General features: G+C 38.2%; 1 protein-coding gene across 2 annotated transcripts in view; it reads left to right on the top strand.

Annotated features, from left to right (window-relative positions):
* The first annotated feature begins 11,198 nt into the window (after nt 1-11,198).
* Nucleotides 11,199-17,416, top strand: part of LOC150052645 (fatty acid desaturase 2-like protein FADS2B) — a 38,751-nt gene continuing 32,533 nt past the window's right edge. For both annotated transcript variants that reach the window (XM_090348748.1, XM_090348749.1), the window contains exon 1: nt 11,199-11,519. In XM_090348748.1, coding sequence (XP_090204874.1) covers nt 11,199-11,519 — 321 coding nt within the window. The remainder of the gene's footprint in view (nt 11,520-17,416) is intronic.

Here is a 17,416-nt window from a genome sequence, read left to right as displayed (position 1 = left end):
AAGAGAGTTTGTGGGCAAGAGACGAAATTGCCACTGTGAATGGAAAAAATGGGGATGGAGAAGGGTGTGAGGAGGATGGTATCGCAGACAATTCAAAAATACATAGAAACTTAATTCACAGGTTAGTCTGGGGGTTTATGCTTTAGAATACCCAGAAAGGCCTGTGAATAGTGCTCCCACATCTTGAGTGATTAACTAATGATTGATTTAGTACTGCTGCTCTGATGATGATCTTTACTATCATTGCGAGGAATAAATGTGCCCCACTGCAGTGTCCTCACAAAATTCCACTTGCGAAACCCAAAGATCTGGGCCATTTAGCAACCTACCACAGAAGTTATGACTTGAGCCTGATCTAAAGGATAGAGTAATATGTTTGCTGTCACATGCTCTAGGTTTCAAGGTCAAGACAGATCCCAACAGGATTAGGAGAGGAAATTGAAATGGAACCTTGACCTCCCACAAAGCAGCAGGCCCAGGTGAAGATGGACACTACTTTTGAGTAGTTCATACTCTCATCACAAGGACTAATTCCACTCGGTTGGGGTAAAGGTATCTTATTGGAGGTAGTGGATATTAATCCAGCCATTTTTCCCCCAGAAGAACATTCCCAGGCATAACACAGTCCTGAAAAACACAACCCCACAAATCAAGCTGCCACTGGGAGATAGCACTAAGTCATTTCCTCTATGTTTCTGATAGGTTGGGACAAGACTGATGCCCCATTACATTTTAGGAAGAGTTACAGAATTCTTTCTCTTCCTTCCTCTCATTTCTCTCTTTAATTGCCAAAAATGAGGCTAATAGCAGGCGACTGAGAATATACACGTGGAACCAGCAGCAGAAGAAGACTGGTACACAACACATGCCACATGCTCATCTACTCAGGGAGCAATCCATGGCTTTGCATGAAGGCATCTCTAACTCTTTTCATGATACTGCCTTCCTCTTGCCAGAAAGTTCTAGGCATACCGTCTTTCATTTTCAACTCCTTCACAAGATTTTTCTGTATGTGTATATCTCAGACACAGGTCTCTTTTCATTTTAAGAATAATTAAGACTGTGAGTTTGGCCTAGTGGTAGAGTGCTTGCCTAGCATGTACTAAGGCCGGAGTTCAATTCCTCCATATCACATACATAAAAAAAGCTGGAAGTGGTGCTATGGCTCAATTGGTAGGGCTCTAAACTTGAGAAAGCCCATGGACAGTGCTCAGACCCAGAGTTCAAGCCCCAGGAGTAGCAATAAAAAAAAAGAATTTTGAAACTCATAAATTTGAACTCTGATTAAAACCTTATTAAGCATGTACTAACAAAACAAAAGTGCCATTTTTATTCATCATTTGATACAAGTACATTTTCCTTCAGGTATTTGTAGTTGTTGGAAAGAGTTTCTCCACCTAGCCTGTTCAGTCTACTAATTTTTTGTTACTCTCTTTTTCCAGAATCCATGTGAAAAAAAACACCTCATAAGCCCAGGACCCAGTGATCTTTTCCTATTTCTTTGCAAAGCTCCCTAAAGAATTAGCTCCCTGGACACAAAGCTCAAATCATGTCTCCACTACCTACTACAGCTTCATCTATCATGTCTCCAGTGTAAGTTTTTAGGTCCTTTGTCACAACTCAAATGACCCCGCCTATGCAGGCTAGCTTTTCTACTCTTCAATAATAGTTCACTGGTCTTGATAGCCATTTTTGTGCCAGAACCATTTCTTGTTATTGATGATGATAATTTTGTTGTTGTTGTTGTTGTTACTATGTGTGGCCTTGTAGTATAATTTGAAATCTGATACCATGATACCCCCAATGTTGCTCTTTGGAATCTGGATTTCTTTAAAGATTCTAAATTCGTTTTGCAAAGAATGGCATTGGGATAATGCAGTGAATCTATAGATTCCTTTTGGTAGTGTGGCTATTTCATCATATACATACTGCTTATTCATGAACATAGAAGGTCTATGTCTTCTCAATTTCTTCTAAAAGGTTTCTTATGGTTTTCATCACAGACATGATCATTTTCTGGGTTAGGTTTATTCCTAGGATTCTTTGCCGAGTGGGAGGGGGAAGTATTCAGGATTATTTTCTAGATTTCTTCCTCAGCTTATTCTTTGTTGGAATATAAAAATGTGACTGGTTGGTTTTTTATGTTGATTTTGTGGCATTTCCCTCTTCCCTTCCCCTCTTCCCTCCATCCTTCCCTTCTTTTATTCCTTCTTCCCCTTTTTTCTCCATTTTGGAAGTACTGGGGTTTGAATTCAGGGTCAGTACTTGCTCACCTGATGCTTTCCTGCAATGTAATGCCTCCAACCTAGTTTTTCCACCAGCTGTTTTTGAGATAAGATCTTGCTTCCCACACAGGTGCATGTCTCAGCTTTAATCTGCCTACTTTTTAAATCTTCTTATCACTGCTGGTATCACAGGTGTGTTCCTCTATATCTAGCTTCTCTCTGCAGAGATAGAGTCTCAAAGACACTCTTTCTACCAGGGCTGGCCTAGAACTACCATAAAAAAAATAATGAAACAAGGGTTTCCTCTTTACACCCATTTTTGGTCTTTACATCCTAGTATGTCATCCTAGAAGGAAAAGGGAATATAAATATGATTGATGTGCTCCATGAACATGTATGAAAACAGGATTAAGGAAGCCATTACATTCATTTAAAAGGGTTGGGCGTATGAAAGAGAAACATAAATTTGATCAAAGTATGTTATATCCAGCTATAAAAATATCACAAAGAACCAATTACTTAATTTGTAAAAAATGAATTTATGTGAAGAGAAGAAGGAGGAGAAAAGGAGCTTGGATAAAAAAAGATCACAATGAGACACCTTGGTACAATTAATATCTTTAAAAACATGCTAAAAATTTAGGGGTGAGGTATCACAATATCAGTAACTGGTTCTTGAAATCAATCAGCAAAAACTACTAGAGGAATGGTTGACAAATAGACATGCATAGATAAATGAGAAGAGAAGGATGAGTAGATAGAAACAGATAATACATAGATGGGAGATGATAGGTTAGTAGGTAGGTAGGTAGGTAGGTAGGTAGGTACGTACGTACGTACGTACATACATACATACATACATACATACATTTACATAGATACAGAGATAGACACATAGAGCTAAAGAGATAGAAAGATAATAAATAGGTAAAGCCAGGCTGTCATTCAGCAAATCACATTGAAATCATATTTTCCCACAAATTTGATCCTATGCCAGGGACACATAAATAGGCAGACAGAAAGGATGTGTAAATGCCACTAAATGTGGCATCTGGCCTAAAGGGAAAAAAATGGTATCACTAAAAACTCACAATACCTGGGACCAAGGGTTAAGGCCTCAGAAGCCACAAGCTCAACAAACCTACAGCATCTCCAAAACCTGAAGTGAGCAGGAAACAAAGTCTGAGTAAGGAACAAATAAACAAATAAACAAAGTAAGTAAGGAATAAATAAACAAAAACTGAGTAAGGAATAAATTCCTCATGAAATTTTCATGGAAAATCATATTAACTGGTCACTGAAACCTAGCCTGAGCATGTTATTCATGCATGCATGCCTTTCTCCTTAAACAATTGTTTAGGGAGCCTTTAAGAAGAAAGATTAAGAAGCTACATCTATCTCTACCACCTTTAAGCCATGTAACTTTGGTGTGCTATTTAATCTTGTTGAACTTGCTTCACCCTGCAGGACAAGGAGTATTAACAGTTCTGACATGCCACTATTATGAAAATTAAACAAAAGATGAGTAAATATGGGGCTGTACAGGAAATGCTTGGGAAAAAATGTCTCTTCATTTCTCTCATTGTAGATAAGCATGCGTAAAGTACCAGAAAAAGGTCACAGAGAGACTTGAAATTAAGTCTTTCTGTTCCTACATTTATTCACATGTGAGCAAACACTTGAAGAAAACTTGAGCTTATTCTAAACTGCACAAATAGAGCAGTGTGGAGAGAGAGACAGACAGATGGACAGACAGACAGAGACAGACAGAGGAAGAGAGAGAGACAGACAGACAGACAGACAGACAGACAGACAGACAGACAGAGACAGAGAGAGCGCAAAGCTCCTTGACATTTAGGCATTCCAATCTCTAGCTATCTCTTCTTTGGCCACCTAAATACAATGTTGAGTGTTCATAGGATAAGAACCTCCCCCCCGCCCATTTCTCCTTTTTCCCATGTGGATAAGCCAAATCTGGGACCAGAAGAAGAAGAGAAAACATGAAGTCTGTGAGAAATCCAAGCTGACTTGTCCCATTTGAATTCTGCTCTTGGGAGAATTCTGCTCCAGGGCAGCCAATGGCAGTTTGGTAGTGGACAGGATAAAGCAGTTCATCTAGAATCTCTACTTCGATCCAATGACACTTTTTTAACCCAGAGCACAAGCAGCTAATTGCAGTGTTTTTCGAACAAATTTAGTTGAAATGATAGAGTTGTGATTTAGAACAATTGCCCTGGGGGAAAAAAACAACAACAACTGGGTGTGCAGTTTGTACAGTGGCTCATTCACACACAGAACCAAGGGTGTACCCAGAGTTAAGCTGGAAAGTAGACTGGCCACTTACACAATATCGACACTTGGATATATGCACACAATGTCAATCCTCAGGGAGCTCCAAGTTCATAATTGACAGACAGGTGGGTACATAGTGAATTGACACACGCTTAAACCCCCTTAGACAAAGTCCAACACTCTGTATGGTGTAGTGCCTAAGAACAGTTACATTTTTTTTCTTTCACTCAGACAGCTTGCTTTCAGTTGAATGAACTCTCATGGAAAGCCTGGAGAGGCTTCTACATATTATTATAAAACCACAGTGATAATAGCAGGTATCTCCAATAACCATATTTCTCTTTTGATTCTACCAACAATCATTCACAGACAGGCATTCTAGACATTCTAGGCAACAGAAACAAACTGAGGTTTAGAGAGGGTACGTAATATGTGAAAATATTATAATATTTTATTATAAGTTTTTAATAGTAATATATTTTAAAATGTCTCAACAGTTTTGCTAGTGCTAAGATCAGAGCTTTCTCACTCACAGGCATTTTCGTTCCCAGCTAGTTCTAGAGTTGGAATCTTCAGGAAAAGTTGCATGTACTGGTACCTGAGCCTGCTATAGAACCCTTTTATTTATATTGTCCTCTTATCCCCTAAAAGTGATTCTATAGTTTTGAGGAAATTTCTACAAGGCTGTGCATAAGTTTGATCTTTTTGTTTGGTCTAGGGCTTTGCAAAGGTAAGGGATGCCCCGATATTCATATGGAACCTCTAAAGCACACAGCAGAGGCCAAGGGCTGGTGGTTCTTATTTGTAACCCTGGCTAATCAGGAAGCAGAGACTGGGAAGAACACAATTCCAGACAAACACAGGCAAAAAACTTCACAAGACCCCATCTCCATAGGAAATGCTGGGTGTGGACACATACCTGTTATCCTAGCTACGACAGGCCGACTGTGTACCACGCCAAGGCAAAAAGCAAGATCCTATCTCCAAACTAACCAGAAGAAGACAGATGCTGATGGCTCAGGTCTACACTCCTACCTATTCAGGAGGGTGAGATTTGAGGATCATATTACAAAGATAGGTCTGGAAGACAAATCCATGATATGTTTATCCACAGTTAATCAACAGCAACAACAACAAAAGTAGAATCAGAGATGTAGATCAAGTAGTAAATCAAGACTACCTAGTTAAGTAAGCTCAAAGCCCTATGTTCTAATCTCAGTAAGACACATACACACACACACACACACACACACACACACACACACACACTCACATGCATGCACACACAAAGGGGGACTATTTGAGAAAAGCAAGAACAGAGGGAAGAATGGGGGGACAGATATGATGAGTTGAATACAATCAAATGTATGCATCCTTGAAATTGCTCAATGAAGCCCATTGTTGTGGACAATTACTATGTGCTAAAGGAGAAGAGAGGAGCCTGAAGGAGATTCAAAATGGCAAAGTTGAATTCTTCCAGAAAAAAAATCTAACTCTTGTAACTGAGAAAAGGGGGAAAAAGCGACCTGTTTCTACAGTTGGTGATTGAAACTTAGTACCTTTTTCTCTGGTTTTATTCACTTTCAGACGAGATCGGGCACGTTCAGGGTGGTATGGCCGTAGATAGGTTTTATTCACTTTCAATACATTCACTTTTTTTTCAGCTCTCTCTTTTTTTATTGTAATTAATAAAAGGGTTACATGATATTTGCCAGATAGAAGGTGCATTAATTCACATACATTGATACCCTTTCAATGTCTTGGTAACCATTACCCGCCTCCCTAGCCCCCCAACCTGTCTTGGTTTTCCCCCCTTCCCTATCAAATTTCAAATAATCAAATACAAATAAATTCAATATGTCAGATAACAAAGTGAGATAGTGTAACAATATGAGATACCCAAGGGACAGCAAAGGAGATGAGATATAACATAGTACATTAAGGACAACAATCACTCGTTATATGGCTTTTGTTTCAATATCCTGGAGGTCCTTTCAATTAGCTTCATACTATATGGCCTTATGTATCAAGGTTTTGCTCTATTACAGATCTCTGCTAGTAGAGCCCAAGGTTTCTACTGATTATGACAAATGAGGGAAACCATTGAGCCTAAGTTCCTTTGAGTCTGGCTTACTTCACTTAATATGATTTTTTCTAAGTCTTTCCATTTCCTAACAAATGGGGCAATGTTGTTCTTTCTGACAGCAGCATAGAATTCCATTGTGTACAAATACCACAACTTGTTGATCCACTCATCAACTGAGGGACATCTAGGTTGGTTCCATATCCTTGCTATGGTGAATAGTGCTGCAATGAACATTGTTGTACTAGTGGATTTACTATGCCCTTGTTTCTGGATGGTTGGGTAAATGCCAAGTAGTGGAATTGCTGGGTCATAGGGGAGTTCTATGTTTAGCCTTTTGAGGCACTGCCACACTGCTTTCCATAGTGGTTGAACGAGTTTGCACTCCCACCAACAGTGTAGTAGTGATCCCTCCTGGCCACATCCCCTCCAGCATCTGTTATTATTCGTTTTCCTGATCCTGGCCATTCTAACTGGAGTGAGGTGGAATCTTAGAGTTGTTTTGATTTGCATTTCTTTTATGACCAGAGATGTTGAGAATTTTTTCATGTGTCTGTAGGCCATTTTTGTTTCTTCTTCAGAGAAGACTCTCTTTAAGTCTTTGGCCCATTTTTTAATGGGATGGTTGTTACTTTGGAGATTAGTTTTGGAGTGATTCAACTTTTTAAGCTGTTGATATATTTTAGATATGAGGCCTTTGTCCGTTGTTTGGTTGGTGAAGATCTTCTCCCATTCTGTAGGCTTCCTAATTAATTTACTAGCTATGTCTTTTGCCATACAGAAGCTCCTCAGTTTAATGCAGTCCCACTTATCCAGCCTTTCTCTGATTTGTTGTGATTCTTGGTCCTTATTAAGAAAGTTTCGACCTATGCCAAGGAGGCCTACTGTATCTCCTATTCCTTCCTGTAAAGTTTTCAGTGTGTCAGCTTTTACCTCCAGGTCTTTGATCCATTTGGAGTTAATTCTAGTGCAGGGTGACAAAGAAGGATCCAACTTTAGTTTTCTGCAGGTGCTTAACCAGTTCTGCCAGCACAACTTGTTGAAGAGGCTGTCTTTCTTCCATTCTACTTTTTTGGCTCCCTTGTCAAAGATTAGGTGGCCATAGGTCTGTGGTTTAATATCTGGGTCCTCAGTTCTATTCCATTGGTCTTCAGGCCTGTTCTTGTGCCAGTACCAAGCAATACATTCACTTTTGATACATGTTTGTCCCCCTTTTTTCCTGCCTATTGACTGCCTACTATCTCACTTCCTTTAGAAAAACTAAATTATTGTAAACATTCAGCATCTAACAGCAATTTCTGGACAGTTGCTGCCATGGGATTCTATCCTGGCTCAGAGATAATTAGAGCTGGCAAGCTTGTGAGATTGGGGGACTTTTACTGGCAGTATCAGTGCACACATTGTTGAAAACAGTGGGGAAGCTCCTCAAATAACTAGAAGAATATCCAAATACTGAAGAATATCCAAAAGATACATTTATTACAGTAGCACCCTTACATTCACAGGAAGGCAGAAGTAGAATCAACCAAAGTTGATGGGATATACACATACACAGAGGAATATTATGCAGCTCTATAAAAGAACAAAACTTATTATTTGAGCTACATGGATGAAACTAGAAGGCATTATGTTACATAAAACAAGTCAAGAAAAGGAAAACACTGAATACTCCCACTTATCTGAGAAAATTAAAGATGGGTCTAATAGAAGTAAAAAAGAAGACTGATTAGAGACTCCAGGGAATAATGGCCAGAGGGGTGGGTAACAGATAAAAGGGTGACACTGAATAAGAAGATTAACTTTTAATTATCTCTAATGTACAGGAAGAAGATAAATACAGTTCACTAAAATTAACTGTATAGTTTTCAAAATATCAATAGGAAGGAATTTTGAATTCTCCTATCACAGAGAAGTGTGTTTGCAGTGGTAGATATATACATATATATATATATATTAGACCTGTATTGAAATATCAAACCATACCTCTTGAACATATGTAATTATTATATCAATAATTATGTATCAACAATCTAGATGTATACCATTTTTAGCTAATGCCTATAGATAGCTTCTAAGTGTTCTTATAAGGACTATAAATGAATTAATGTGCTTAAATGTCACCAAGGGAAATCTATACGGCATTCATGCTAGTAGTTCTACAATAAGAAAACTGAGGAACAGAGAGTGGGGGCACTTATCCAAAGAAGCATTAGTCTTTACTTGAATTCTGCACACCTAGCTCTGTACAAAGAAATTGAATATATAGGAAAGGGAAAGTTTTTTTAAAAAAATTATCTTTAAATAGTTTTACAAAGGAAGTGCCACTCTTCTTGTGTGTTTTTCGTAGATCTCTGTAGAGAAAAAGAAAAGTTTTGTTCATTTCTCACTTCCAGTTTAGCACAGAAACAGAAACCAATACATTCTCAGGAAATCTTCAGTAAATTACTAAAGGAAGAAGCTGAACACTCTTCTGAATAACTCCAAACCGATTCAGGCGGACAGCCTGGGACCCTAGCATTCTGAAAGGCCAACTCCTCTGGCTCCAAGATACTACAGGAGACTCCTAAGCCACCGATGTCTTTGAGTCATGGTAACCCCTGTTCTAAGTCCCTTCTGAATGATCAAATCCAAAAGATTCAGTTGTTTCCAAAGACAGTAAAAATGCCAGGTGGCTCAATGCCAGGCCACAGAAGCCACACAATGTGAGCTCAGCCAATGGATTTGTAAAGAAATGATTCACTCTCAACTGATAAAAGATGTCAGCCTCTATAAAAGCTCTGTGTGAGATTACTGTGTCAGGATCTTATCCTTAAAATAAATTCTAGATTAACTATACTTTAATTTTTGTCATCATAACCAGCTTGAGTATTACATCTGCACTGAGGCACTTACTCAAGTGTCCCCAGTGAAGAATTAGAAAGTTCTCAGGAAGGTAGGGACAATACTGAGAAGGACCAACTCTCTGTATATCTATGATAGACTCCTATATGTTTTAGAAAGACCTGAACACAGTATATATGTGTGTATGAACATATGTATGTATATGAAAGTATATGTATATACATACCTACATGTAAGCATAAATATTATATATCTGTTCATATAAGGTATGTGTATATTCATATGCATGCAAACACGTACACATGTGTGTATATTTGTATGTAGTTAGAACACACAAATATATTACTAATTTAGAGAAAATTTAAGAAGTACCACAAACATTGGGTTAAACTTAATTTTGAATAGAATTATAACCCAAGTTGAACTATTGCCAACATTGTGACCTATTTTCTTCTTCTCATCATATTCCATTGATTTAAAACAATCCACTGATTGTATTAAATCCATTGATTGGTTGTGGCCATGAAACATTCTACCAAAATCTTTTTTGGAAATATCTACACAATATTCAATATATTCATTATTCATGGAGCTGAACATTTAGGTGAGCCTTGTTTTGGAAAGAAATTCAGTTAAAATAAATATTTTATAAGTAACAGTGGGCTAAATCACTTTGTACCTGAATTTTGGATTTAATTTTTAAAGATGTAGTTCATCACATAAATTCCCAAATCGTAAGAATGTACTTTTGTTATATACTTTCCTCAGCCTCTTATTTTATATGTTTTTCAAACATATATTACCTCTGACCATTTGTACAATCTCTTCTGCTTTGTTTCTAAACCACGAGGTCATGTTATTATCATGTCTGCTATCTAGAGGTGGGAAACAAAGTCAAGAGCTTAGAATATTGAATGAGAACATGTAGGGTCACTTGTCACTTTGCTTCTCACTCACAGAGTGATATTGCTGGGCTCTTACCTGAAGGATTCAGCCCTTGTTTTCTCACCTGGAAAACGGAATCCTGGAAGACTGATAGGAGAATTAGAAGAGATTAAGCATGTGACAAAGACTTAGGAAACTGTCATGAGTTCTATCTAGCACATATCAGTTGCTATTACCTTTATGCATGTTGACAGTGAAAAGTAGTGGTTTGTGTCAATTCTCTTAAAATGTAATGAAGCTTTCAATAAAAGCATTTGACATCTCTGATCTGCAGTGAATGATAGCTATCAGAAGAATATTTCCCAAGTCCACCAAGCATTCTGTTGTCATCCTGGAGACTCAGAAAGTTTTGTGTTCACAAGTTGAGCTTGCAACATTGAAGGTCTATTCAACAAGCACTTCTTCCCGGAGCAAACTAATCCAACCCACTTCAAGGAACACTGTACAGAGCCGCCGCCCCCAGGGGGGCGGAGCTCAACCTCTAGCTGGACTGCGATTGGTCCAGACTCCTCACTGAGGGACATTTAATGATGAAGAAGGATGCTGCCAGAGACCAGCCTGCCTGGGGAGAAGTGAAGCCTGAAGTGAAGAACATACAGCCTCCCTCAGAGCAGGAGAGGTTGGTGTCAGATCAGAATAGGGACAGGTGGGAAGTTTCTTTCACTACTAGAGTCAGCTGGACTAGGGAGTTTTTCTGCTCAGGCACCCTATCTCAGTGGAATGAAAGGGAAGGAGAGTAGTCATTTCGTGGTCCAGTGAGAACAGTAGAAATCTCAGGAGTCAGTCTAGATAATCCCTGGGATTCAGTGACCATGAAGCTTGAAGAAAAGTTTGAGGACATTGGAAGCCTGGTAGGAAGGAGTGAGCCATACCTAGCTGAGATGCACCAGGCCAATGGGAAGCCAAGAGCGAATGGGAAAGCTGAGAGCTACCTAAAGCCAGAGGCAAACGGCCAGAACAATGGGCTCAGCAAGAGTCTCAACACGTACACCTGGCAGGAGATCCAGAAACACAATCAAGAGACCGACCAGTGGCTGGTAATCAACCGCAAGGTCTACAATGTTACTAAGTGGGCGAAGATACATCCTGGTGGACACAGAGTCCTGAGTCATTATGCTGGAGAAGATGCCACGGTAAGGACCTCCAGCCTTTCTCTCTGTCTGTCTCTCTCTCTCTCACTTCTCCCCTCCCTTTCTCTCTCTCTCTTTCTCCCGCCACGCCCTCCCATTTTCTGCCTCTGCCAGCTGCTTACATGGCTCAGTCCTTGGCCCTCTTCCCAAAAAGCATTCAGGTACGTGCTCAGCTCTACCATCACTCATCTCCTCCCAAACCAAATTTTCAGGATTGCTATCTAAACAAGCCTAGTTAATGTGTGCACCCAGTATGGGGCATTTTCAGATGTTGGTATTGCTGGAGTGGTGGATACTGCTGGGGGCATTCTGGGTTTGGTTTAGTTCTTGGTTGTTGGGTTTTGATTTGAATGGAAGCGGTCACAAGATCTAATCAGAGGAAAGTCGCAAATAGGTGAAGAAAATCTTGGAAAAGGAAAGTGTGAAGCTCATGCAGAAATTTCTGACGCTTTTAATTGGAGTGAAAGAAAAAAGAAAGCCATCCAGTGAACATGACCCTGTCGTTAATGATGACAAAAGTCAATGGTTACTGGGCTTTAACAGTTTACAGACCTCTTCTGCACCTGTTAACTTGTTCAGTAAGACAGAAATGATGCAACCCACTTCTAGAGATGTATTCAAATGCCATACCTTGCTTCAACCTCCCTCAAAGGAGCTGAACACCATTTCCATAATATAGATGAGAAAGCTGATATTCAAAGTGGTAACTAATGTGTCACAAACCCAGCAATTGATAATGACAAATTTTATTCTTTATTTTATGTTCTAAGTATGTGTGTGTATGTGTCTAAATACATGTGTTCATGACTATAAATGTGCTGGTGACAAATTTTAGACTCTGAATGGATCACAAAATTGTGGTATACACACACACACACACACACACACACACACACACACACACACGTACCTGCACAGTGGAATTTGCTCATCTGTTAGAAAAAAATGATAGGCATCATTTACAAATAAATGAAAGGATTTTGGGAAAATTGTGTTAATTGAATTAATCCAGCCCAGAGAGACAAAAATCGCATGCTTTCTTTCATAGGTGAAAGCTAGGAATAATTAATAAACACACAGGTAAACACATTGGGTGGTGTACAAGTGTATATGAATGTATTAACTGAAGTACAGTAGATTTCGTGGAAAACAAAACCAGTGTAATCCCTTAAAAAGGCAAAAATCAAATTTCAGCAAAATAAACATTTATATATGAGATAAAAACATTTGCCCTTCATCTTTCTGAGCTTAGCCTGGCTTACCACTATGTATGATTTTTTTCCATCCACCTGTTTCCCTGCAAATTATGTCATTATGTCATCTTCCAGATGAATGAAAAAAATTCCATTGTATGTGTGTGTATATATGCATATATGTGTATTTACATATATGTATATATGTTTGCTTATGTGTGTCTGTGCAGGTTATATTTTCTTGATCCATTCACTAGTTATAGACCATTTCCATAACATTGCTATGGTGAATAGTTCAATAGTGCTGTTATGAACACATACAGGTGCCTTTGTTATGTCTTACGTCTTCTACCTTTATTACAATCTTTTAGATAAATGTCCAAGGATCACTGAATCCTAGGATAGTTCTGTTTAGGTTTTTGACAAACCTCCACACTGAGTTCCATACCAGTTTCGCTAATGTAACACTCCAACAACTATTGTGCATGAGGTTTCATTTTCCCTCATACTCTTGCCAGCATTTATTGTTCATACTTTTGGTGATTAACATTCTGACTGGAATGAGATGGAATATAAATGTTGTTTTCATTTGCATTTCCTTTATGGCTAGGAAGATTGAGCATTTTATCATGTATTTATTGATCATCTGAATTTCATCTCAGAAGTGACTGTTTAGCTCCTTGGCTTGATTTGATTAATGATTGCTTGAGATTTTTTTTAAAGCCCTTTGTATATTCTAGTTATTAGGACTTCATCAGATGTCTAGCTGGCAAAATTCTCCTGTTTTTTGTGGTTTTTTTTTAGTTTAGTGACAACAGCCTTTGCTGTGTAGAATCTTTTTTGACTTGATGCAATCCCATTTGAAAACCATCTCTCCTTGTTTGTTGTGATACAGGATTTTATTCAGAAAGTCTGGTTATAGTATTTCATAAGGCTGTATTTCCTCTGATTTGGAGTTTTCATTTTCCACATTGTATAGCTAAAGAAATAGATGTCTAAAGAAACAAAACAATAAGCTCAAGGTTAGAATATTAGTATGACAGAGCAAAACTTGAAACCTAGGTTCTCTGCTACTGTTGTCAAACCTGTTAACACACACACACTCACACACACACACACACACTGTTGTAAAACCTGTTGATTTCACACACAACACACACACATACACACACACACACACACACACACACACACACACACACACACAGAGCTTACAACTTCTCCAGCTAGATTTCCAGGCAAAGGACTGAAGATAACACTTTGCTAAGCAATAGTCTAAAAGAAAGGTGTGCTAGTAAGAAAATTACTAATTACTGGTAGATTTTGAAAGCACAGAAGACTGAATCTTTGATGCCATCAATATCCATTCCTATGAATCTTAGTTTTCCTGAATTATCTGCTCCCCTCCCACCAACATCTTCTTTACCACTTTTCCATCTTCATTCTGCTATCTGGACATACTCTACTACACCCCCTGTTCTCTTCTCTGGATAAGGTTTTTAAAATAGAGTTAACCTTCCCTTGGGAAAAGGAGCTTGTATCAAGGATGGTAGATCCATAGATGTTGGAATGATACATGTCTAGAAATCTGGAGATCAGAGGTAGAACATTGTGGGAGAATATTTCTGTATAAATAACAGATAATAAACAAATACAAAATTTTTTTGAAATAGAAACACTGATCTTTCTCCTGTCCCCTCATTCCAACAATTTAGGAACATGCTTTTTCTAGCATCTAATATCATGCTTTACTTTTTTATATAATGTATTTATATTGTAATTAATAGAAGGGTTACATTATATTCCAGATAGAAGGTGCATTACTTCACAAGCATTGCTACCCTTTCTCATGTTTTTGTCCCCATTCCCTCTCCCCGCTTCCTCCCCTCATCTTATTTTCACCCCTTCCCTTTCCTATTTCAAATAAACATATATACAATATACCAGATAACAAGGTAAGATACTGTAACAATATGAGATAACAAAGGGACAACAAAAGAGATGAGAAATAACATAGTACATTAAGAACAGCAATCACACATTATATGGCTCTTATTTCTATACCCTGAAGGTCCTTTCATTTATCCAATCATCCAGAAACAAGGACATACTAAATCCACTAGCACAACGATGCTCATTGCAGCACTATTCATCATAGCAAGGATATGGAACCAACCCAGATGCCCCTCAGTTAATCATCAAGATGTGGTATTTATACACAATGGAATTCTATGCTGCCAGCCAAAAGAACGATATCGCCCCATTTGTAAGGAAATGGAAAGATTTAGAAAAAAATCATATTAAGTGAAATAAGCCAGACTCAAAGGAACATAGGCTCAATGGTTTCCCTCATTTGTCATAATTAACATAAACCTTGGACTCTCCTAGTAGAGCTTTACAATAGGGCAAAACCTAGATACATAAGGCCATATAGGATGAGGCTAAATGAAAAGATATCATGCTTTTCTAATACATGTCAGAAAATTAGCTTGAGGATGTGCTGGGCAAAGACATGGGCTTTAAAACATGTTGAAAATCTCTGACAAGGACAAGTATAGAGGCTCATGCTTGCAACTACAGCTATACAGAAACTGCAGTGCATAGTCCTGGGGGAGGAAAAGTGTGAGACCTTTTTGAAAAGTAACCTAAAGCAAGAAAGAATAAAAAAAGAAAACATCTGAAAGTAAAGATCAAATTATGGAGTGCTTGCCTAGCAAGAACAAGTCTCTGAGTTCAAATCCCTATGGCACCAAAAAAAACTAATATAATAATAATGAGAAGGAAATTATCCAGCCTCACTTGAAGTAGCCAGACAATAAAATCTGTAACTTGCTAATGATCCTTATCTTCTAGAAACCAAGGTATCATTATGCTTCTATTTCCTACTCTAAACAATGATGAAAATGATTAGTGTAATACCAGCAAATCCCTAAGAACAAAAAGCCATGCTACCTTAAAATGCATATGTGCCAAGGAAGAAAATCACATGCATAGTCAACTATGCATCTTAAACTATTCAGAGGAAATCTTAAACTATTTCCAAGGAATGCTGGCTCCAGATTACTAGAAAGTTCCAGAAGGAGCTTCTAGTTACTCGGAGGGCTGGGAACTTGAGCCTTTGAATGGGTTACTCAAACCAAGGAGCCACTGAAAGGCTCTGAGAATCAACTTTGTAGCCTGGTAAGGAGGAATGGAATTACTGTGGTTTATGATAAGTGAAATGTATACTTTATTACTGTTTGATATGGTACTCAACATTAAATTTCAGTTCATTAGATTGTAGAGATGAGTATTCATACAGCTAGAACCCACAGCCCCTTAAAATGTCACTAATTTATGCTAGTTTATCATCTATGTAGATACTCCAATTACATTGTGTGCTCTCTAATTGAAACAGACACTGTATGGGGGAAAATGTGTTGTGCATCCTAGCTAAGAGAGCAGAGCATCAGTTAGAGCACCTGAGAAAGAGCATTCATTCTCTCTATACCTTAAGAGCACTGAAAATGAGTCTCTATGTGTCAGTTCCTTCTGCTTGCATAAGAACTCTTTTCTAGGCCTCATAGAAAGTGAATGATAACCCCTACCTACCTGATCTATCTGTCCTACGAGATGATTAACCCTCTCCTTCGTTTGTTCTGCAATACTTTCTGAGTAGGAGGACAGTCTGATGCCTAAAGGCAGAAGTTTGGGAATGAAACTGGTCTAGTAGTACCTCTGGACTCTGCACTTAGTAGGATGCTCCAGCCTTCACACTTAGTAGTTTGGCCCACAAAAAAGTTATCCAAGCTTTCAGAATCTCTTTATCTTAAAGGGAAAATTACCACCTTAACCTTAGTTTTGTTGTACACATTTGTGGAGATGAAATGAATTGTTCTTTATGGTGCTCAGTACAGATTAAATTCTCAATAAATGGTGGTTATTTAGTGTTCTATTATTACTTTCTTCTTTCTGACATGGGTTTGAATGTTCTCTGTGGAACTCAACTTTCTCTAAGAAAATAAACATATTTAACTTTATACATAAGCTCCATATAAATGATTTAAGTGTTCTCTTTCCAATGATATTATTTTTAAACTAATGTTACAGTAATAATTACTAGACCTTTGGCCTAGGTCTTTTCACTTGCATGATCTCACCCAAGAAAAGCCAGCTTCTAATTATGAGATATCAATTATTATTGGAGACATCAATTATGAAAATTATCACATAATGACAACATAATGGACAGTGTTGCAATCTTCAAAATGATGATCACAAAGCACTTTAATAACAGGACACACATATGAATAAATAGGTGTCTATAAATTTTATATAAGGCAACATTGTTCTAGGCTCCACCAAACAATAAATGCTACCTTGTGTTCAAGAATATGTATTTGGAACAAGGAAAGGAGATTCATGATCTTATGTTCAGGACAGCCTGCTCCAAATCTCTAGACAATATACCCCAGTAAAGTCACAGAAAAAAAAATCTCGTGGCCTGATAGTCACAGATGGATAAGACAAGGATAGGATGGTGAAAGCTTGAGTCTTCGACCATCTTGAAGATTCCTATGTAGAAGGGAAAAAGCTTGCATAGTGTCTACCTCCAACAGAGAATTTGCTGCATGTGACTTGGGATGAACAGTGCCAACAATTGCAAAGCTGGGACAGGAGGAGCAGAGGAAAACAGAGGTGGAGTGCATCATGATTCATGTAGTGAGT

The sequence above is a fragment of the Megascapheus bottae genome, chromosome 16 (genome assembly GCF_031878675.1).
Source record: "Megascapheus bottae isolate mThoBot1 chromosome 16, mThoBot2.hap1, whole genome shotgun sequence".
NCBI lineage: Eukaryota > Metazoa > Chordata > Mammalia > Rodentia > Geomyidae > Megascapheus > Megascapheus bottae.
Note: the sequence above shows the minus strand (reverse complement) of the source record. Positions and strands in the feature narration are given on the sequence as shown.